The 24,134-nt window shown below is 44.6% G+C and overlaps 1 protein-coding gene and 1 long non-coding RNA gene across 2 annotated transcripts in view; both read right to left on the bottom strand.

Moving 5' to 3' along the window:
• The window catches only part of SLC4A8 (solute carrier family 4 member 8), an 80,221-nt gene extending 61,273 nt beyond the window's left edge, over window positions 1-18,948 (bottom strand). The window contains exons 1-2 of the mRNA XM_049625465.1: window positions 18,743-18,948; window positions 4,370-4,451 (exon numbers count right to left, since the gene is read on the bottom strand). Coding sequence (XP_049481422.1) covers window positions 4,370-4,451; window positions 18,743-18,787 — 127 coding nt within the window. The 5' untranslated portion in view covers window positions 18,788-18,948. The remainder of the gene's footprint in view (window positions 1-4,369; window positions 4,452-18,742) is intronic.
• LOC125919062 (uncharacterized) lies at window positions 3,368-3,635 on the bottom strand. Its single transcript, XR_007456667.1, has 2 exons — window positions 3,591-3,635; window positions 3,368-3,553 (listed from the first exon to the last, which is right to left on the bottom strand). It is a non-coding gene; the product is annotated as an uncharacterized LOC125919062 (long non-coding RNA).
• Window positions 18,949-24,134: the final 5,186 nt, after the last annotated feature.

Here is a 24,134-nt window from a genome sequence, read left to right as displayed (position 1 = left end):
AAGTATTCGTTTGAAAGACTTATGGGAAAGGTGTGACGTTAGTGTGTTTATTTTTTATTTTATTTGTTTATTTTCAAGTTAGTTAACGTACAGTGTAGTCTTGGCTTCAAGAGTAATGCCCGTCACCCACTTAACCCACCTCCCCTCCAACAACCCCAAAATAAGTATGTATACACGTACAGAGAGTAACCATCAGTGGACTGGCGCTGCATCGTGTGGAGCAGGACAGAAGTCACAGCTGTGACCTACCTTGCGGATGGAGACCAGGCCTACCAACACAGAGGGCATGTCATACACACTGTTTGGCCAGTGCCCACGCAGAACTCATTAGCACATACAGAAGACTGTTCCACCCCCTGGGCTAGAGGATGACTCAAAGTCAATAACCACAGGGGGGAATCTAACATGCGAAGCAGATGCAAGCCTTTTTTTTTTTTAACTTATAAATAGGATCAAAAGGCTCCTACCTCTGTTACAAACTTATTAGAGGACACTAAACCTGTTCTAGGATCCTTAAGTCTAGTAGTGAATCAGGAATAATGATCCGTCAGGAAAAATGGAAAAAGCCATTATTCCTGTAACTAAAGCAATGTTCCGTGTCCCTCTGGGGGCGGGACAGTCCACTGGAGCACATCATGGACGACTACTGCTCTTCATTGAGTTTATCTTTGGAAATCCGTTCCAATATTTGGTTTGGACTCTTCTCGTATATAAAAAGAATCAATGTCATGGTTTAATGTGCCTTATCCTACTAATGGAATTAGCTTACGCCAAAAGATGCACACTTCCAAAGTCTGTAGCGACGTCCCAAGACTAAATCTCTGAAGTAATTCTGAAAAAGGGTGAGGGAATGATTTATGTGATGTGGAGCAGAAGGTAGAAAATTAAGGGGAAAGAAGACCCAGAGATTAATCTGCAGCCACAGAAGCCTGTATCACGGCATACACATTGAAGTGGAACACAATTTACTTCTGTCTTCTATCAAAGTGGGACTGACTTTATTTCATGCCTTCGAGATGGCAGCACTCAAGTGCAGCCCGAGTCCTAGGGCCTCCGTCACAGTCAGTCAGGGCAGAGCCTACAGCATGAGCAAGCTTATAGCAGACCCCGGCTCCCTCTCCCGAGCTGCTCGAGAGCCTGAGAAGTGGGCACCATTTGTCCTCCATTTGCCAACAGTGTTTGATTTAAAAAGTGCTAACGGGGCACCCGGCTGGCTCAGTCGGCTGAGTGTCCAACTCTTGGTTTCAGCTCAGCTCATGGTCTCACAGTTCGTGAGTTCAGGCCCCGTGTCGGGCTCTGCACTGCGGAGCCTGCCTGGGATCCCTTCTCTCCCTCTCTCTCCCTGCACCTCCCCCGCACGCACGCACACTCTCTCTCTCAAAATAAAAACAAATAAACTTTTTTAAAAAGTGCTAAGATAAGATTCTAGTTTTCAAAAAGCTCTATGTATAAAGGACCATTTCCCAAGACACTATCCCTTAGAAATGACATGATAGATAGCTTTCTTTTAGAGCAAAATGGTGAGTGCATAAGGAATAGATGATATCGTCTGGAGAAGATGCTCCCACTGCCAATCACTCAGCTGACCTCTGTGAGTGGAACCCGGTCCTCAGGATCCAAGAGGATTTGCTCATGTTTATTATTCTACTCCCAGGCAGACAAGAGTGTTCATCAACGGTTACCTCCTTGCTGAGGGCAAAGGTCTGGTGAGCGCAGACAGCTGAACGGAGAACAACAGCGCTCTCACGGTGCAGTGAGAGGGTAGAGAGGCAACAGGATTATCAGGGCTGAGGGAGGGGTGAGGCAACGAGAGAAACTCCCTATGATGTTTATACCATATAAAAATGTGTATGTGACGGAACAAGACGTCGAGGCTGGGGGGCTCGTGCTGAGTACTGTCCTTCCTTGCGTTAATGCTGAGTGCTGGCCTCCCTCGCAGGCCGTGTGCTGGAATAGAAAGGGCAGAATTCCAGCCCAGTCTCACCCGCCATGAGGCTAAAGGACCCTGAGCAGTTCCTCCACCTGTAAAATAGGGATGATACCTACCCACCGGGGCTGCTGTGAAGATGAAAAAGACAACGGGTACGAAGTGCCTCATCAAATGCCTAACACATGAGGGCCATTCAACACATGTCAGCCTCTCACCTCCACACCCTCCCCTTCTCCACTTTCTCCCGGTCGCTGAAACCCACATTGGCTCTTCTTCCATCTGGTCAAAAATAACTTAGAAAACTTGACCTTGATATGTCCAACCTCCACTGACCTCCAGGAGCCACCCACATAAGTTCTCATGGTAACAAACCCAGAGGCTGAGTCAGCCTCTACAGCTCTCACTCTCCCCAACCAGAGGACAAGTTTTCTCTGAGGATTACACAACTTTGATGAAAAAAAAAAAAAAAAAAGTCACGGGAACAAGCAGTACAGAGAGAACATTTTACATGCTGTCTCAGTCATTAGAAAGTTGCTGTATCATAGTCTTCCACATTGCAGGGGACGCTGCAGAGACTTAACAAAGATTTTTGAGCCAAATGTGGGTTCTCATTAAAGCTATACTGGACACAAGCCTTTCTCTAATAAAACCGAACATCACCACTTATCAGGAAACCAGGTCCTATGGGAAAAAGAAAAATGGAAGGGCACTACCAATGGTCATGTGGGGATCTAGGGGTGGGACAGGAAAAAAAAAAGAGCCTAAATAAGGTAAACTAGACAGAGCAGATCAATAAAAACCCCTCTCCTTTCCCTTGCACTTGAGTTGGGTTTTTTTTTTTTTTAAGTTTATTTATTTATTTCGAGTGAGAGAGAGAGAGAGTATGTGTGTGTTCTCGAGCCAGCGTGCATGTGAGCTGGGGAGGGGCAGTGAGAGAGGGAGAGAGAGAATCCCAAGCAGGCTCTGTGCTGTCAGATGTGGGGCTCCATCTCATGAACTGTGAGATCGTGACCTGAGCCAAAATCAAGAGCCCTACGCTTAACTGCCTGAGCCACCCAGGCGCCCCTCAACTTGGCTTTTTTTTAATGCCTGTTTATTTTCAGAGAGAAAGGGGGGAGGGGAGGGGCAGAGAGAGAGGCAGAGAGAGAATCCCAAGCAGACTCTGCATTGTCAGTACAAAGCCCGATGCAGGGCTCGAACCCGCAAACCATGAGATCATGACCTGAGCCAAAACCGAACGGGACACTTCCTTGACTGAGCCACCCAGGAGTCCCCACCTGGGTTTTTTTAAATACAGTTCTGTGCTGTGAATTAGAGAATAGGGGTGTATGTCTTCTCTTGTCTTAGTTAGATAAAAACACCAGGCAGAAATGGGTATCATTAGAATGGGAAACATTGGAGATGGGGCAAAAACAGGGTTTTATAACCAAGCTGAATTTTTTAAACTACCCTTATTTTATTTTCTTGTACAAACTGTGTACATGTTTACATTTATATTTGTGGGCAATTGCCAGGAATTGACAAGCTGACCCGAGTCCTTCACAGTCTCAAGAAGAGATCATTTGTTAATATTTCTATCGGACTTAACAGTGCTCAAAGCGCTGTCTCACATGTTATTAGAACCTACTAGTAAAAAAAAAAAAAAAAAAAAAAAAAGAACCTACTAGTAAGGTATTAATATCCCTACTTTTAAAATGGAATTATAGGGCGCCTGGGTGGCGCAGTCGGTTAAGCGTCCGACTTCAGCCAGGTCACGATCTCGCGGTCTGTGAGTTCGAGCCCCGCGTCAGGCTCTGGGCTGATGGCTCGGAGCCTGGAGCCTGTTTCCGATTCTGTGTCTCCCTCTCTCTCTGCCCCTCCCCCGTTCATGCTCTGTCTCTCTCTGTCCCAAAAATAAATAAAAAACGTTGAAAAAAAAAATTAAAAAAAAAATGGAATTATAATTAACATACAGTTAATTATACAGTTAACATACAGGTGCACAACATGACGATTTAGCAATTCTGTGCATTACTCCGTGCTCATCATGGTAAGCGCAGTCACCATCTGTCACCAAACAACATTATTACAATATTTATTGTCAATTGTCACTTACAATATTATTGACTACATCCCTGTACTTTTCATCTCCATGACTTACTTATTTTATAACTGGAAGTTTGTACCTCTTAGTCCCCTTTATCTATTTCATCCATCCCCACTCCACCCACCTCCCCTCTGGCAACCACCAGTTTGTTCTCTGTATTAATATCCCTACTTTTATTTAACAGATGAGGACACTGAGGCTAAGGGAAATTGAGTGGTTTTCCCCCCAGGTCTGACAGGTAGTGAGAAAAGAGTCAGCGGGCTCAAACACAGATCTCCTGATGGCAAAATTCTCCTCCCACACCAGGCTGCCTCTCATTTATTTTCCCCACCACAAAAAATGGCAGTTCTTACCTTCCAACTCTTCTTTCTCATAGTGAATGTTAAGAATTGTACTGGTCCCACCCTGATCCACCACGGCTTCTTCATCTGGTCTCTGTTGAAATATAAATAAGTAGCCATAGTAATAAGCATACATTCATTCAGACATCCACTGAAGTACCACATGTATGCCAGACCCTTTTTGCAACCCTTGGGGGAGAAAACAATGGTTTACATACGTTTTTCATTTGAACCTCACAATAACTTTGAGATGCAAAAATGACAGCCATTCTCAGGGGTGCCTGGGCGGCTCAGTCAATTAAGTAACCGACTTCAGCTCAGGTCATGATCTCACAGTTTGTGAATTCGAGCCCCACGTCGGGCTCTGTGCTGACAGCTCAGAGCCTGGAGCCTGCTCCAGATTCCGTGTCTCCCTCTCTCTCTGCCCCTCCTCCGCTCTTGCTCTGTCTCTGTCTCTCAAAAATAAATAGTTAAAAAAAATATTTTTAATGACAGCCATTCTCTTTCTCATTTTATAAATGAACAGCCCAAGACTTAGAGAGGATTAAGTAATTATTGCCCAAGGGCACAAATGTGGTAAAAGGCAGAGGTGGGATGAACTCTGGTCTTGTGACTGCAGATATCACGCCTTTTCTACCTCCCCACAAGTGCAAGTGCATAGCATGTCTGCATTTTGCAAGCGGTGTCAACCACGTTTTTTTTTTTTTTTTTTAGTGTCGACTGATCTCCTTGATCTCCCTTCAGTATTTGAGCCTGTTGTCCTTGAAATTCTCCATCCTGCTCCTTTGATCAAGTCTCCCCTGTCTCATTCTAAGGCTTGTCTTCTTCCTCTAACCATAAATCCCAAGCAAGAGCGCTCTACCTTTGGTTTCCCTCACTTGAGTCTTCCAATTTCAACTACAGCCTGAGACTGTTGACTCAGTATTTGACAAACCACTGGGATGTTGACCACAAGACCCACGTTGTCTAAAACCAAACTGATCTTCTTTCCAAAACAAGCACCCTGTGCTCATTTACTTACACTTACCCATGGCAGGACTGTTTCTTAGTCCACATTTGAAATTTCAAATGCATTTATTTATCCATTCCACGTGTATTAAGTGCCTATTATATGCCTTCAGGGAGATAGCTTCCTTTTCTTATCAGGTCCTCCTGTGCGATTGCTCTCAAATCTACTCTCATCTCTCATCTACTCTATGCCACACTCCCGTGCCCTTTCAGTCATACTGGACATGTTTTCAGTTCTGGAACCAGACTCACTTTCTTCCTTAAGTGTTGCTCCCTCGGTCTAGAACTATCATCCTCTCCCTGCTAGCCCCACCTCCTACCACCAGCGGCCAATACTTACTCATCATCCCACAGATCTCAGCCTCAATGCACTTCCTTGGAAGGCTTCCCTCATCTGAACTAAGTGAGGTCCTCCCATTTATAAGCCCTTATTGCACACTGCGCTTCTCTGTAATGACATGTCTCTGCTCCTTGAGGGAGGAACCCTGTCTGCCTTCCTCACCACTGTTCCTCCAACACCCTACACAGACTTTTCACAGAGTAGGTGCTCAATAATTCTTTGTTAAAATCATGACTATAATGGCACCTACCTTATCAAGACCCTGAACTATTTTTTTTTTAATCTTAACTGATTTTCCTGTCAGTCTATTTCTCTGATCAAACCTGCAGCTCCAGCCAAGTTCACTGATCCCATGGGCACTCTGCATGTTCCCACTTTCACGCCTTTGCTCACATGTCCTGCATCTAACGTTCCCCCACCCCCCCCAACTCTCCATCAAATCCTTATCATCTTCCAGATCCTGCTCAAATTTCCAGCTTACTGTTCCAACACTTTTTCAAGTTATCATCTATGTCCTCAAACGAGGCAACTCTGAATATAAAGCAATCCATTTCCCCGATAAGAAGATTCAAAAAAGTTCTTGAGGACAACTTGAATAGACTAACTTCTAGGGAAGTAGATGAAAGTCAAATGTCTACATATATATGTATTTTTTTCACTGCCCCCCACCCCACCCACCCCACCCACCCCACCCTGCCTGCGCCTCATAGGATTCTCTCTTTCCCTTTCTCTCAGCCTCTCACTCACTTGTACCCTCTCTCTCTCAAAAATAAATAAACTTAAAAAAAAGAGAGAGAGAGAGTCTGGGTTTTTTGTTTATTCATTTGTTTCTTAAATTCCACAGATGAATGAGATTATATGGTATTCTTTTCTCTGACTGATGTATTTCACTCAGCACTATACTTCCTAGATCTATCCACGTTGTTGCAAACAGCAAGATTTCATTCTTTTTTATGACTACGTAATATTCCTCTGTGTGTGTGTGTGTGTGTGTGTGTGTACACCATGTCTTCTTTATCCATTCATCTATCGATGGACACTTGGATTGCTTCCAATACTTATAGTGTTTTACTTATGAATTTAGTTTATAGACATTTAAAATTTCATATTATTACTATCATGGAATAATCTCCAAGATATAATATTAAGTTTAAAAAGCAACGTAGAGAAAACTGTTTGCTGTTTGCTAACTTTTATCAGAGAAAGGTTGTTGGGATGGCTCAGTCAGTGGAGCATGAGATTCTTGATCTCAGGGTTGTGAGTTCAAACCCCACATTGGGCATAGAGCTTACTTAAAAAAAATTACATATAAAAAAGAAAGGGTGTTAGAACATAAGCATATGCTTATACTTAAAAACCTATAAAGGAAGAATAAGTCATGAAAAAAATTTTAGGAAATAAATTCCTGTTGTTTATTTATTCTTTTTTTATTTTTTGAGAGAGAAAGAGCATGAGTGAGCAAGGGGCAGAGAGAGAGGGAGAGAGAGAGAATCCAATGAGGGGCAGAGAAAGGCAAAAGAGAGAGAATCCTGAAGTGGGGCACAAGCTCATCTGATGTGGGGCTTGAACTCACGAACCCATGAGACCATAACCTGAGCTGAAGTTGGATGCTTAACCAACAGAGCCACCCAGCTGCCCCACCATGAAAAAAATTTTTAAAGAGTTACCCATAGAGGAGTGAGGGAATAGGTTAGAGGAGAAAAGGACAGAAAATTAGACTTCTTTGAAAATACCTTATTTTGTAAATATCTTAACATAATTTTATTTTATTTTTTTAATATTTACTTTTTGGGAGCGTGCACATGGGGGAGGGGCAGAGAGAGGGGGACAGAAGATCCCAAGCAGGCTCTGCATTGACAGGCTGACAGCAGCAAGCCAGATGCAGGGCTTGAACTCGCCAACCACAAGATCATGACCTGAGCCAAAGTCTGACACTCAACCGACTGAGCCACCCAGGTGCCCCAATATCTCACATAATTTTAAAACAACTAAAAATTTTAAAAGCAATTCCCAGAAATGAAAAATCAAATGAAAGCAAATGCCAAATTGATGGCATAACTATTCCAAGAGATATTATTCCAAGTAACTGTAAAATACAATAAGCTGCCTGAACATCCTCAGTGCTATATACCCTAAGACAAAAAGAGTTTAAGAATATCTTAAACTACCGTTTAGTTATCTGTTGGTGGGAGTGTTGGTGCTATCACTCTGACGCTGTTGTGCATTGTGAGATAAACATATTCGTGATCATGTCAACTTGTTCTGTCACTCTCAATGTCATTGAGAACTGGCATTCTCAGCAGGGGTAAAAGGAAATACAGTCTTAGGACAGAAGTTAAGTAAAAACCATTCAGTCCTGATTTTGAATTGGATGGGTCAACAAGAATATAGAATACATTTTTATCTTTAAGTGTTTTTAAATTTATAAATTTACATTTTCTAGCTCCGTCCACTCAAAAGCCCTAGAAAAAATGATCAGCCAGTAGCAATGAGTATCCTTAGCACCCAGACTGTGGTCTCTTAAAATACCATTGTCTACTAAAAGGCACTCACAGACCACTAGGGAGTCAACTTAAAGAGATCCCTTGCCTTTTAGGATACTTTGAGCATCAGTAAGAGTAGTAACTGCAACAGATTGAATAGATCAGATATGTTAAAATCTATGAGTTCACAATGTCACTTTAAAAATTAATTGGTGGGGCGCCTGGGTGGCTCAGTCGGTTGAGCGTCAGACTTTGGCTCAGGTCATGATCTCGCAGTCCATGGGTTCGAGCCCCGCGTCAGGCTGTGTGCTGACAGCTCAGAGGCTGGAGCCTGCTTCAGATTCTGTGTCTCCCTCTCTCTCTGACCGTTCCCCGCTCATGCTCTGTCTCTCTCTGTCTCAAAAATGGATAAACGTTAAAAAATACATAAAAAATAAAAATTAATTGGTCACCATTGGAGAAGAATGCTAACAAACCAACCCATTATTTTCGAAACTGTTAAAAATGTATCCTAGCTTTCCTATATAAATTGTGCCATAGAGTAGTACCATAGAAGAGATGAGAGAAGTTTCCTATTATAGAAAAGAATAAATGAAAAAGGAATGTTAGAATTAGGACATCACCATTTCACAATCCCTAATGGATTGCATTGATTTTCAACAGCCACTAACATCACAAGGAGAGACAACCAGATATTATATGCCTCCTAATGGGAGACTATATCACCCACCATTAGGTAATCTTAACAAATAAATTGTCCCTGAATCTGATCAAGCCTCTAAATCGAAATACCAATTTACTGAAAATACAGTGAAACAGAGTTCCACGGAAAAACACCAGCATGAGAATACAATCAGCAAAATTATAAAGCTATAGAACAAATCCTCTCCCTCCTCCTACCCCTTTTTTAAAACAAACAATTGCAAGAAGAGAAAGACAGAGACAGAGAAAGAAAGTAAACCAGTAGTTTAAAAGAGATTGGTTTAAAAACCAATCTCAATGTGCAGACTTTATTTGAATCCTGATTCAAACAAACAAATAATTTTTTAGCTATTTTTTAAATGATTTTTTGAGACAATTGCCAATTTGAATATTGACGAGATCTTTTATGATAGTAAAGAAATTGCTATTTTTTTCTTTAGGTGATACTATGCTTATTTTTTAAAGAATTTTTATCTTTTTTTATGGAAGTGTTGAATTGCTATATTGTACACCTGAAACTAACTATACGGAAATTAAAATAATTTTAAAAATTTAATTGAAAAAATAACTCTTACCTTTGAGTGATACATAAATATTTACCAATAAAACTGAAAGATTACAGATATGTAAAATAATATATTAACTTAGAAATATTAATTTTTCACATTTTATAATTAGTTAAAATTATTTAAAAAAAAACCTTCTAATACATCTTTAACATCAATGTCTTCCCCACCACCATAGGCACTTTGGGTCAATTTTCCAAGGCTTGTCAGTTTCACTTCTATCTAAGCTCTAAAAACTCTCATGTAAAGATCTTTCTAAGGAATAACTTTTAGGTGGATAAACTTGCCTTTATTTTAGATTTGTCCTTTGTTTATCTAGCTCACCTTTTAGATCACGGATTTCTTGATGGTACCAGCCACAATTTGCCATCTTTATATTCTTAGAGCCCAATACAATAGCTTACCACTGTAAGTAGTTTGCACGCTTGTAAGTTCCAGAAGTGGGGGTGCTGTCCCTATGTCCACCACTATGTACCTAGAAGCTATAATGTCCGGTACATGGTAAGTATCTAAAAATTGTGATGAGGGGCGCCTGGGTGGCTCAGTCGGTTGAGCGGCCAACTTCGGCTCAGGTCGTGATCTCGCGGTGCGTGAGTTCAAGCCCCGCGTGGGGCTCTGTGCTGACAGCTCGGAGCCTGGAGCCTGTTTCAGATTCTGTGTCTCCCTCTCTCTGACCCTCCCCCATTCATGCTCTGTCTCTCTCTGTCTCAAAAATAAATAAACGTTAAAAAAATATATAAATAAATAAATAAAATAAAAATTGTGATGAATAAATACTAGTTTTCTGAACTCTTTATCATATGATCATATATTTTCTCATAAAACTTCATATATATGAATAATTTTTCGTATTGGCTTCCCCGCAGGTTTGTAATATCCAAAGGACAGGGACCAATTGGTTACAATGCTTAGCACTGTCCACAGATACCTGGCATTACATAGAACACAGCAGGAATCTAGAGGAAGGAGGGGAGGGTGGCATAATTGATTTTATGACTCTAAGAACTATAAAAGCAAAATATGGAGAGCAAGGTCAATCACCTGAAATATTCAGGTTGAAAAATCGACTTGTTTCCGTAATTTTGATTGGTTAACCACAGCCTACATTCACTGAATAATTGTTCATCCACTTTCTTTGTCTTGCCAAAGAAAACAGAGCCACTGTCAAACACCATTAGCCAAAGCATTTGAAATGTCAGGCTTGAATGTGAATGTGTGGACCTCATTTGGATCCTGGTTCAAGTAAACCAACTATTTAAAAAATTAAAAGTCACTCCTAAATTAATTTTTTTATCTTTTGTTTTTTAATGTTTATTTATTTTTGAGAGACAGTGAGAGACAGAGATAGAGTGTGGGGCGGTGGGGGAGGGACAGAGAGAGAGGGAGACACAGAATCAGAAGCAGGCTCCAGGCTCTGAGCTGTCAGCACAGAGCCCAACACAGGGCTCGAACCCACGAACCACAAGATCATGCCTGAGCCGAAGTCAGATGCTTAACTGACCGAGCCACCCAGGCACCCCTGGCACTCATAAATTTAAACAACTACATGGACATTTGATTGTATTAAGGAGTTAACTGTTAGTTAAAAAAAATAATAACAATATTGTGACATGGTAGTGATATCATAAAAAGAAAGTCCTTAATCTTTAGTGATACATACTAAAGGTTTTTCTTAAGCTTATTTATTTTGAGAGAGAGAGCAAACATGGGAGGGGCAGAGAGAGAGGGAGAGAGAGAATCCCAAGCAGGCTCCATGCTGTCAGCACAGAGCCTGTTGCAGGGCTCTATCCCATGAACCATGAGATCATGACCTGAGTCGAAACCAAGAGCCAGACACTTACCCGACTGAGCCACCCATGCGCCCCATACTGAAGTTTTTACTGATGAAATAATATGATGTCTGGGATTTGGAGAGTGTGTGGGGATATAATGAAACAACATAGGTGAGTGTTCATTGCTGAAGCCAGGTCATGGGTACATAGCAAGTCACTTTTACAAGTCTTTCTACTTCGTTGTCTGCTCGAAATGTTCCATAAATTTCAAGTACTGTGTATACAAAGTTTGTTTAAAATCATAAAAAAAAGTAAAGAATATCAAGTCTCATTGGTCTGTGCTTGTTACAGATTCCTCACCAGTTGGCTATTATGTCCTCTGATACCACCATTATTTGTGGCAGAGAGGATTTCTTATCCATAGATTTCCAGGGTTCCCATGAATGAACTTCAGAGGATTATGTGTAAGTGTACATTTTTCTTAAGAGGGTCCATAACGTTCACCAGATTCTCAGGGAAGCTTGTGACTCAGAAAAGATTAAAATCATGAGAACCACGTTATATAAGTGTGGGAGAAAAAGGAAAGAAGGGAGGAGGGAAAGGAGAGTGAACTAGAGAAAAGGCAATGTTTCTAAGTCTCCTCTTTTCTGTCCTTCCTCCTAGCTCACTGACAATGACCCACTATGTAAATGTGAATTGATTTGGGTGCCTACCTCAAGGACTAGATAAGATAAAAAGAACTAAGGGGGTTAAATACACATTAAAACATTGAAATTTCAAGGCACATCTTGTTATGAGCCTTGAAAAATGAATGAACCATACCTGAGTAACAGACCAGATTCTTACTTACAGTTAATGGACAAATTAAAAGGCAGGGTCAGGGCTGAGTCTTACATAATGGCTCCAGCTCCTGGAAGCAGCCTCGGAGGCTGCAGGGGAAGGGGAAGGTGGCAGGCAGTGGAGTCCATTTGGAGCCCTCTCCCTGACTCGTGCCCCCTGCAGCGCCACTCCGGACCTGTGGGGTGGTGGACCTGCCCAACTCAACTGCCCCTCCATGCCTGCAGTCAGTCTCAGACTTTTCACTTCCAGAGACCCCTGTCATCTTTTTTCCTAAAGATCCGATGTTTTCAGACATGGTGTATGACATCCTTCCACCCTTCCACCCTCCCATCCTTACCCCCAACAAAAAAGAGTCAAGCAATTATTGAGTTCTGACACATTTAACCATTTTTAAAACAGCAAATACAGAAGTGACTTCCAGGGTTTCTGATCAGCAAATTGAGTTGACACAGTGAGTATCAGGAACAAATATTTATTGAGCACTTCCTATACGCCTAGCATTGTGCCTTACATATGTATATTGCCCCACTTCATCCTCACAACAGTCTTAAAATCAAGGCTAAGTAAGATCACACAAGAGGTAAGTGGGATAGGAGGAACTCAAACTCAAGCCTCTCTGTATTCTTACAATTAACATCACACGCTATTATTGCCAAAAGCAAAGAACCCGGTCATTTCAGAGAGCTCAAGTCACCCAATCATGCATTCATGTCCACAGTTCAAGATCTACATTATTGCCACCTTAAACCCATAGTGTGCCAGAACCTTGTACTTCAAACTTGTACTTTGCCCTTTTACTGACCAGACTTCCAAGAGTTCTCCATCTCATTTCCTTTCTCTTCAGCCAGCAAAGTCTCTGAATTCTGGTCCCTTAGACACCCTGTCAGTGAATCTGGCCCACAGATGCCCATGAATTTGACTTCCTTGCTGAATTCAGACTGCTATAGCGAGGGGGGGGGGGGGAAAGGTTCCGCAAGGACTCGTGCAGCTGTTCCGGACCTCCTCTCAGTGGCCATGAGCTCCTAAATACCCATGAGCTTCCTATTCTGACTATTCAGCAACCTGCTAGGGCCTCAAATTCCAAAGTAGCTATGGTTTCTAAGTGATTCTTTTATTGAGCCCCACCTAGAGTAACTCCTGTTCTGTATTAAGATTGCTAGTTAGTACATTGTGGTAGGCAGAATAATGGCCCCCCAGTTAAGGTTTACTGACGGAAGTAATGTTGCTAATCAGATGAACTTAAAATAAGGAGATTATCCTGGATTATCTGGTGGGCTCTATGCAATCACAAGAATCCCTAAAGAGTTGGGGGGGGGGGGGACTGGCGGCAGAAGACTTGAGTCAGAGAAAGAGATGTGATACCAAAAGTAGGGTTTGAGACACCCTATGCTGGCGGCTTGGAGTTGAGGAAAGGAACGAGAAGCCAAGGAAACAAGGTAGCCTTTAAAAGCTGAAGAAATCAAGGAAACAGATTCTTCCTCAGAGCCTCCAGAAAGAAACACAGCCTTGCCAACACTTCGATTTTAGCCCAGTGAGAGCTGCATTGGACTTGTGAAGTAGAGAACTGAAAGATAATCAATTTGTGTTGTTTTAAGCCACTAAATTTGTGGTAATTTGCTATGGCAGCAATAGAAACTAATACACACATTAGGGTTCCCTAACTACCAAGACCAGAGTAAACTTATTACTTACTATCTTACAGGGAACAACAACCTCCCCATTATCTAAGATTTGTTGCCGTAACCTGGCAGCAGATCCAGAATAAACACGGTTGCTTTCTGTGTCCTAATGATTACTAACTACTAGGGCAGTCTTGACTGAGAGCCCCGGCTACCCTGCCAAGGCAAACTATGAGCTAAGGCAATTATCCACAAATTTTGAAGGAAGTAAATTTGCAGCCTGCATTGTCCCCCACACTACCTCAGTTCTCTGTTTGTCAGGACCGCCCACCCCTCCCCTACCAAAGCTCCCCAGCAGAGCTGGGAAAGCCAGGTACAGAGAATGTTCGGTTTTCCCCACTCCCTCATAGGAAAGGAACACCTCCCGGCTGTCGGGAGGGGGCGGGGCCATATGGATTTGTACACTGCGATGTAGTGAGAGGCGAAACCGCTATGGCTGATGTTTTTATTCAACAACATTCAGCTGGTGTTGACTGGGCTCCGACACGTGCCAGCCATTGGGCACTAGCATTCCGTCTCTGTCACGAACTCTTGGCTTAGAGGAGTTTTTTCAGGTCTACCATAAGGTACGGAATGTGACTGTCTTCTCATCGGCCACCCTTCCCAATCATCACCCATTTCCCAGGGCTCACTATTCTGAAGATTTCTGCAAAGCTTTCCATTCTGAGCAGGCCTGATTCACATAAAAACCTTGGTGAATACCCAAACTCACTTGCTCCCCGCTCCGTCGCTGACACCGTCCCTGAACCTCCCTGCAGTTCCCAGAACCACTTGGCTGGAGTGCTGATGGTTCCAACCACTCCGGCCTTCTCCTCCAGTACTCCTTTCTGCTCAGTTCTGAAAGTGCTGATCAGGAGGACTCACAAGATACAAGATGTCCTCAGTTCCAGTCCAAACTAGGGGCTCTCCCTAGAGCTTTCTGCTCTTTTTTTTTTTTTTTAACATTTATTTATTATTGAGAGACAGACAGATATAGAGCATGAGCACGGGAGGCACAGAGAGAGGAGGAGACACAGAATCTGAAGCAAGCTCCGGGCTCAGAGCTGTCAGCACAGAGCCCGACGCGGGGCTCGAACTCACAAACTGTGAGACCATGACCTGAGCTGAAGTCAGACGCTCAACTGACTGAGCCACTCAGGCGCCCCTGCCCTTCTTCCTCCCTTACTACCTCACCCCTTTAAGAGTTCACTGACTCCTAAAATTTCGATAACCACCTCCAGAGATCCCATCAAAATTCAGAAAGGCAGGCCTTCATTAACTCATCCTAAATTACAGCCTCCTAGCTGGCCTCCCTCAGTGCAGTCTCTTCCCACTCCAATGTAACCTTTGTATACCTTGCCACATATATCTTCCCAAACAGTTATTAAGTGCTCGCTGCAAGCCAGGCATTGGTGTAGGTGTCAAAGACCAAGCTACAGTAATGCAGAGTGATTAAAGGCACATACTTTGGAGACAGTAATAGCCCTTGGTGGGTGCTGTGAGCAGAGAACACTGAGTGATGAATTCTGAGAGTGATAAAGAGCCAGACCCTGAAAGCTAAATGGGATATTCTAGGTGAAGAGGAGGGGAAGGATTTCCCAGCTGGAACACCTGAGTAAAGGCACAGCCGCACACAAGGGACAGCTTTTGTGTAAGCAAGCATGGGCACCTGATGTTCTGTGCTAACCCCAAGACCGCGAGCTCCTGAAGGAGAAGCACATTGACTTTGGATACAGGAAAGGCATTCATTCACTCATGCAACTGAGCGCCTATCTTATACCAGGAACTGTGCTCTATGGCAAGATTTTCCTCCTAGTCCTTGCCCCCGTCAAGCTTCTCTCCAAAAAAGAAAATATAGAAATCAAACAAGAACACGTCAGATAAGTCATAAGTGCTATTAAGAACATAAAACAGGATCATATGAAAGACAGTGACTGTGGGGGTCAGGGAAAGCCGCTCTGAGGGGGTAATATTAGAATTAAGTCCCATAAAACCCTGGATAGAATCATGTCCTAGGCAGAGAAAACAACAAGAGCAGAAGTCCTAAAGTATGAAGGAGATTGCCATATCGAAGAAACAGAAAGAAAGCCAGTGCAGGGGTGCATGGTGAGAGAATGGGGGAGAGGCAGTCAGAAAGGGTGGACAAGTCCCTGAGCACATTAAAGTTTGGTAGGCCATGATAAGGAGATTGGATTTTACTCTAAAATGCACTGGGGAGGGGCGCCTGGGTGGCGCAGTCGGTTAAGCGTCCGACTTCAGCCAGGTCACGATCTCGCAGTCCGTGAGTTCGAGCCCCGCGTCGGGCTCTGGACTGATGGCTCGGAGCCTGGAGCCTGTTTCCGATTCTGTGTCTCCCTCTCTCTCTGCCCCTCCCCCGTTCATGCTCTGTCTCTCTCTGTCCCAAAAATAAATAAAAAAAAAAAAAACGTTGAAAAAAAAAATTTAAAAAAAAAATAAAATAAAATGCACTGGGGAGCCACTGAAGGGTTTCAAGATGGGATCAGGCATGGTTTGTGTTTTTGAAAGCTCTCTCTGGCTGCCATGTGGAAAGTGGACTATAGAAGGGCAAGAGAAAAAGCAGAGGGAAGTGTAGGAGGCTAGTGCAATAGTCCAAGCCAGAAAAAACAGCCTAGACTTGTGATATTTAGATGTGATGCCTAGAATCTCTTTACAGCAAGTTGCACAATCCCCTCTCTTTGCAAGGTCCATTCCGCCCACCCCACCCCCCACAGCCTAGTTGGCACATAGGAGGCTTCGTTGGCAATTTTCAATCGGTTGACTTTTTGTCCCCCAAATCACCCCTACTTCCTTTCCTCCTCCTGTCCTCCTTTCTTTTCCTCCCTATATCTCAAGTATCCATTTGCCCATCACCTGACCCAGCCTTCATGAGGTCCTACTGTTTCTACTCTATTCCTTTTTGTCTCCTCACCCCACTGATCAAGAAAGTTACATGAACTAGATGTAAAGGAGATAATTATTTTCTATGTGACCCCAGAAGCACTCAGGAATTATCAATTTCACAAAGCACTAACAGAAGCTTATGGGTTATTATGATCTCGACAATACGACTGGTACACATTCTGCATGTTAAGCACACTGTCTCCTCACACTCTTTCCAGCCTATTCTATTCTCCCCACTGCAGCCAGAGAAATCTTTCAACAGGAAAATCTGATCATGATTTCATTGGAGCTTGCTCTCTCACCCCTCCCCACTCACTCTATGCACTTGCTCGAGTGTTCTTTCTCTCTCTCTCTCTCGCTCTCGCTCTCGCTTTCTCCTTCCCCTCCCTGCTTAAACCCCTTCAGTGGCTTCCCCTCGCTGCTTAAATAAATACCAACTTTCTCAGGACGGGCTATAATGGCTCTGTGTTTCGACCCCAGAGTATATCTCACACCATTCCCCTCATTGCTCTGTGGCTCCAGCCACGCTGACCTTCTTTCAGGCCCTCTAACTAGATGTGTTCCCTTTCTGCTATTCTCTTTGTCTCCAAGGTCCTTTGATCTCCCTCTTCCCTCAGTTGATACTTATTCTTTAGATCTCTAATTTTCTTCCTTAGCAAAATCTTCTCTCGTCTGAGACCAAGGCTGGAAACACTGAGAGACTGCCTCTCTTTCTTCGAAAACACTTATCACAGTTCATAATAATACACTTGTGTGGTTATTTGATTTAAACATGGTTATTTCTCCCCACCCTCCAAGACAGGAAGCTCCAAGGGGACAAGAACATTGCATAGTTTTGCTCATCACTGTATCCCCACCACATAGATTGAATATGCTTTTAGGCCTTAGGGGGATCAGATATGGAAAGATTTTCCAAAATCTTAGATGTGGTTCCTTTTTTGATGGAACAAGCAAAGAGGGAATCATGGATCATCTAGAGGCAAACTAGTACCAGGAAGAAGAGGAGAGAGTCCATGCCTGTTTTGCTACAAACTCAGAATGTTTCCCCTGCCTCCTTACAGAAACCATCCCTGACATCAACATGGCACTTGTTTCCAAGACTTATCATCCTTCCTAAGAAGGCCCATCATCATCGCCACAGCCCCCCACTTCAGGCTTGCCCCCCCCCCTTCAATCTCTCTTTCCAGAGCAGTAACAACCACCTGACGGTACAGGAAAGGGGGGAGTGAGAATTCAGTGAGCTACCACTCTCTTACTGGTTGTCACACAATAGACATTTGACAAATAGCACCTCATTCAATCCTCAAAACGACACTGTGAAAGCAAAGCAGGTATTCTCATTCGCATTTTACTAGACGGAGATACTGAGGTTCAAGGAGGCAAGTGACTTACTCAAGGTCACAAAGCCAGCGCAAGGCAGATGTAGGATTTGAGCCTGCAGTCTCTGACACCTAGCCCGATGATTTTCCTTACATTTGCCACCCCAACAGTTGAGCTGTGGCTTACTTAAGCCTGGTTTCCTCATTCCCTTAAATAAACACCTGTTCCTGACCTCTCAACACTTCCCCAGCCCATTCCCCCTTCCCTTGCCAGAAGTTGTCAGCTGTCTGCCCAATGGGATGGCGAGACTCATAAAGCTGGCCACACTAATGGGGTCTGGCCCCAGCCTCCAGCCTTTCCAGCTCTTTCTCTGAGCCGCTGAGGAACCAGAAGTCTCCAGAAACAACACAAAGAGGAGACCTGCCCCACCGGAGCGAGGTCCCTGGCCACCCTTTCTCCCACGTTCCAACAGGACACCGCCAGGCCAGAAGCCAGCCTCTCTCCCAAGAAGGAGTACCCGAGAACAGAGGTCACCGCCCGCCGCCGTCAGGGTTCCTCTGCCGGCCTCGCAAGGGATGCGGCAGTGATCCGCCGGCTCCCAGGTTCGGCCCAAGGTCACCCTCTCGCAGCCCCGGCCCGATCCCCAAACGCCCGGAGCGCCCCCTGGTGTCCCGGGCCGGCCTCCCCTCGCCCTCAGGGAGTGGCCTGCGGAGCCCGGCTCGGGGGCAGAGGCAGGAGGGTGGGCAGAGGATGAGGAGGCTGAGCCCCGGGGAGGGGCGGGAGGCGGGGCCCTACCTGATAGCTGAGGACGCCGTCCGGCTCGTTACTCCCGGCCGGCATGGCGGAACCCAGCTAGGTCTCGCCCGCGGGCTCCAGGCCGAGCGTCAGCAGCCCGCGCGCTCCGCTCGGCTCTGAGCCGATCGCCCGAGCGGCGACCCCTACCCCGGAGCCAACGGTCAACCATCAACCGCCGCCGCCTCCATTGCCACCGGCCCGCGAGGCCTCGCCGCAGCCAATCAGCGTGCGGCCTGTGCGGCCAATCAGCGCGCGGAGCACGGGAGGACGCTGTCCGGCGGTACCCTGGGCTACCGCGAGGAGGAGGAGGAGGAGGGAGGGAGCCCGGGGAGGCTACCGCTCCCGGCCCGGTTGCCTTGGAAACCGCCTCCCTCCCTTCAGGGGCCTCTGGGCTTAAAGGTCCTTCCAACCGCTTGCTAGAAATCGAAAATCTCATGCTTCTGTTTGCGGCTGCACCTGACCCTTGAAAACGGAGAAAGTTTCTGTCTAATTCTGATGTTATTCCTTAGGTAAGGGTTCTTAAATTCTGGGGAAACATCCCTTGGAATTGAAGAAGGAAGTAACTGACGATGAGGGGAAAGGCCCTTCTCAAATTACTTGTCAATCTCTGAACTAGTGTCCAGATAGACGAAAGAGCATTAAAGAGAAGCGGGCAGGCAGTGTGATCCGACCCCCCTCCACAGACTCCGTACGACCTAGGTCTTCTCCGTGGGTCTTAGGTTGGCAAGGAAAAAAGCACAGAGTTGAGCTCAGGCTGATGGTTGAAATAATTCCACAAAAACGCTTCCAACTTTTCCGAGAAATGATGTAAGACAAATTATGATTTAACAACAGAACTACTGATCTAAGGCAAGGTTAGAAAACCGTAAGTAATGCATTCAATTTGATTTGGGCTTGAAAGAAAAGAGGCTGGCTATAATCCGACCAACCCTCTGTCCCCAAGAGGAGGAAAGGAGTCCCTGCTTTACACGCACTATAACATCAGACTGTAGGTGAATCCATATTATCAGAGAGGGGAAAAAAAGGTTGCAAATAATCCTTAGCCCCGAAAGAAACTCCATCTGGAGAACATAGTCGGGTCCATGTTAAAGTTTCAACCCCTGCACACCACACCTTGCATTGGCCCTAAAATTCGAAACAAGGTTGTGTTTCAGTGTCCCTGGGGCAGAACCATATTTCTGATCTCTTGTATAAGCCCCTGGTCCTGTTTCTGAGCCTTAGCATTCATTGCCACAGTCTCTATCTCTTCACTAATCCTGTCTTGAATTTGGAATTCACCCCCCTCCCCGCCCAATTTTGCCCATCAAAATCTTAACCATCCTTCAAAGTCAATCTCAAAGGCCACCTCTTCCAAGAAACCTTTCTTTATCCGACTCTCTCCAACACTTCTTAGAGATGTCATCTCTCCCTTCTATGAATCCTCATAGCATTCCATACATTTCTTCTATCAGTTACCATGCTGTGGTTAGTTAAGTACTTTATTTTTTAATTTATTTTTGAGAGAGAGAGACAGAGACAGAGTGTGAGTGAGGGAGGGGCACAGAGAGAGGGGAGACACAGAATCTGAAGCCGGCTCCAGGCTCTGAGCTGTCAGTACAGAGCCTGATGCGGAGCTCGAACCCACCAACCGTGAGATCATGACCTGAGCTGAAGTTGGACGCTTAACCGACTGAGCCACCCAGGTGCCCCTAGTTAAGTACTTTAGTATATGTTGACTTTAACTTATAATAATATTGTAAGTATTTTGAAGATAGTAATTATTTTTATGTCCTTCTATACTCCACAGAGTCTCAAAGAAGGCTAAACATACAGAAAGTAGTTAACAAATATACGTGCTTTTAATTCAATTGAAAATATTTTGAATGCCTGCTATTTACAAGCCCAAATGGCACCAAAGATGCAGACAAATTTAAAATATAATACTGTCTCCAAAAGACTTACAATCTAATCAGGGGAACAGAAGACATGTGAACATAATGACAAGATAATAAGACATAAAATATGAGTGATAGGAGTGAGGCGCCTGGGTGGTTCAGTCAGTTCAGCAACTGACTTCAGCTCAGGTCATGATCTCAAAGTCTGTGAGTTCGAGCTCCGCATCGGGCTCCGTGCTGACAGCTCGGAGCCTGGAGCCTGTTTCAGATTCTGTGCCTCCCTCTCTCTCTCTGCCCCTCCCCTGCTCAAGCTCTGTCTCTCTCTCTCAAAAATAAATAAATGTTAAAAATTTTTCACAAAAATAAGAGTGATAGGAGTAATGTCGACAACAAAGGTAATAAACAGTAAGAAAAGGAAATGATCTTTATGACTTGGGACACTTCAGGAACATGACACAGAGGACATGGGTTACAGCTAAATCTGCAAATAATTGAGCCAAGGTAAGGAGAGCAAGCATCTTAGCTACTGGGCAAAGGCTTAATAACAGGAATGTACGTGGCCCATTCAGAGTAGCCATGATTTGAGCCAAAGCAAAAAGTTATAGAGAAGAGTAGTAGTGAAGTACCAATTGTGGTTAAAAAATAAATAAATAATAATAATAATAAATAAAACCTATGGCCAAATTATGGAGAACTAGCTAATTAATTCAGACTTTATTTTTCTCATATGATAGCAACTAAGACACTGCTAAAGGTTTTGGAACGTGCTTCCGTGTACCAGGCCCCAGGCTTTGTGGTATACATGTATCGTGTTATGTAATAGTTCCAGTATCTCCATTATTTCTCCGTTTCACTGGTAAGAAGACTGGGGCTTAGAGAAGTTCAGCAGCTTTCTTAAGTTCGGGCAGGTGTGAAGCTGGGCTTTGGTCATTTATTAATTCAAAATGCATTTACTGAGAACCTGTGTATTCAGGCCTGTGTTACACGACAGAGAAAGAATAAGAAAACAGGGTCATGCCCTCTTGAGCCTTAGGATCTAGTGGGGAGACAGTAAGCAAGTAAACAAACAGTAATCACAGATTATGAGGGCTGCTAGGAACTCAATAGCAAGGCTATGTGATAGATGGTAATTGGCAAGGGGGGGTAGGGTGAGCTCCTCTGAGGACGTGAGTCACGGATGAGCCTGACTCTGGAGTTCTTGGCCACTACGCAACACGGCTGGGATCCACCACAGGGGCAAGGTGGGTTGCAGGGGAAAACCTGGGGCAGGAGGTCAGATGGAAGGACTCTGGCAACATGGTAATTAAGGAGGGGCCAAGAACGATGTTCAAAGGGAAGATGTGCCCTAAATTGCCCACTCCCCAGAAATACGGCTCCCAGCCATGGGAGTGGGCATGAGTGGGTAGAGTAGGGAGAGGCCTAAGGAGGTAGACCATTCCTGGGAGCTCTGGTGGGTCTATATTCTTGCAGTTCAAATGTGGAAAAAGTCAGAGCCTCTGGCCCTTGACTCCAAGGTCAAGAGCCCCATCTTCTGGTCTATTGTGCAAATTACAAAAGGAATTGGGCCACAGAACCTGCCTCTGAGGCTGCCTGAGGCAGCCACTATCTGAGGCGCTGCAGAAGACAGGCTCTCCCCTAGCAGCACTATTTTGGTCTCTCCTTCCCAGAGGAGGCTGGCTCACTTGGCTCCACGCTCCAGGCTCTAGGTTCCTAGGCTCTAATTCTCCCTAAACTGCGTGGAAAAGTGCAAATATGCAGCTCTCAACCCGGCCAGCAAGCGGTCTCTAGAGGACCTGGAACGAGGATATTCAGCCAAGGACACCACGTCGCAATGATCACTTTTCCAAAGAAAGCAGAAAAAACAGTGGGATCGAATGCAGGGCCTCTTGAGGCCTATACAGGTGCTTGGCCCAGAAGGAGGCATACGATGCACAGGAAAAAGCAAAGTACGAGTAGAGACAAAGACACACACACACACGTGCACACACACGTCCACAGGGAAGCAAGGAGGCCTGCTGCATGGATGACCTCAATCCTTGCAATCACTCTGCGAGGTAGGTTCTATCATCCCATTCTCTAGATGAGAAAACTGAAGACTGAAGCTTAGAGATACAACTTGCCCCATCATACAGCCAGCATGGTTAATAAGTGAAGAGGATGCTAAGCTCTGAGCTCAGGTGTATCTGATTCCAGGGTACACAGGCTTAACCACTCACTGCCTCCCATGGGTCTGTCCGGGGCTTCCTTCCTTCCCCAACTTTTATAGGCTCCATCATGTCTCCATGGCTTCCAAATATGGCTACCCTTCCAGATTTTGTCTCCAGAGCCTTCTCTAATACCAGCGGGGTTTCTTTTCAAGCTTTTCTTTATTTATTTTGAGAGAGAGAGAGAGATCACACGAGCAGGGAGGGGCGGAGAGAGAGGGAAAGAGAATCCCAAGAAGACTCCGCACTGCCAGCGCACAGCCCGACGCGGGGCTCGAACTCACAAACCTCAAGATCATGACCTGAGCGGAAGTTGGACGCTTAAACGACTGCGCCATCCAGGTGCCCCTAATTCCAGTAGTTCTTAAACTTTGGGGGAAGAGAATAGGTCTTGAACCCACTGGGGACATGATTAAAATCTATGGGACTCTCTTTTCAGATAACTACACAAAGCCTCAAATTTTGCATATAATTGTAAGGGTGTGTTCACAGCCTTCCCAGGGAAGCACCAAGCACCTATATTATCTTTAAATATTGGCTGAAAAACATTGAAATTCTTTTATTCAGAAACAAAAAGGCAAAAACACAAGAAACTCAAAATGTCTGAGCAAATTGCTCAGTCACATAACTGCAACCAATTTTTTCATCAAAAGCATCTTAATTTTCCCATCATTTTACCATATCCCTTGCTGTGTTCAAACCATCAAAAGAGCCACCAGAACAGATTCCAGACTTCACTTGCTATTAAGTAGCTCCCAATTCCCAGCTGTGTCTTATACCTGATTCTGTTCTCCCCCACTCTTTCTTCTTAATTACACATCTAAACCCAAGGAAAGGTTAGAGGAAAAGACATCAGGATCCAAGGAAAGACTTAATTAGGGCTTGTTTGCGCTGTGGTCTGGGAGCATTTCCTGGGGGGCTGGGGGGAGAGAGGATTCTTTGTCTAGCTAAAAAGGTCATGCAGGTGCATGGTTTTGCCTTCAGCCCTTTGCCAAGTCACAGCATATCGGAAGAGACCACTGCATACAATTTCTTTGTTCACAGCCTGCTGCCAGCCTGAAACACTACACATCATAAGGGAAGAACAATGAAACGCCACGAAAGTGGACTCCTGACTGGGAAAATCCCTCCCCCTTCATTCGTCATCATCAACGTGGTCCACAGAAATTCCCCAGACTGTACTCATTCACACCTTGCTCCAGACCAAGTAGAGGGAACCCCCATAAGATGGCAAAAACCAACACTCTGCCTCATGTGGAATCGCGAGTAAGATATTTGCAGAGAGGCAGAGGTAGGAGGGAGCAGACCACAAGA

Source organism: Panthera uncia, chromosome B4, assembly GCF_023721935.1.
Source record: "Panthera uncia isolate 11264 chromosome B4, Puncia_PCG_1.0, whole genome shotgun sequence".
NCBI lineage: Eukaryota > Metazoa > Chordata > Mammalia > Carnivora > Felidae > Panthera > Panthera uncia.
This window is presented reverse-complemented; position numbering and strand designations above follow the sequence as displayed.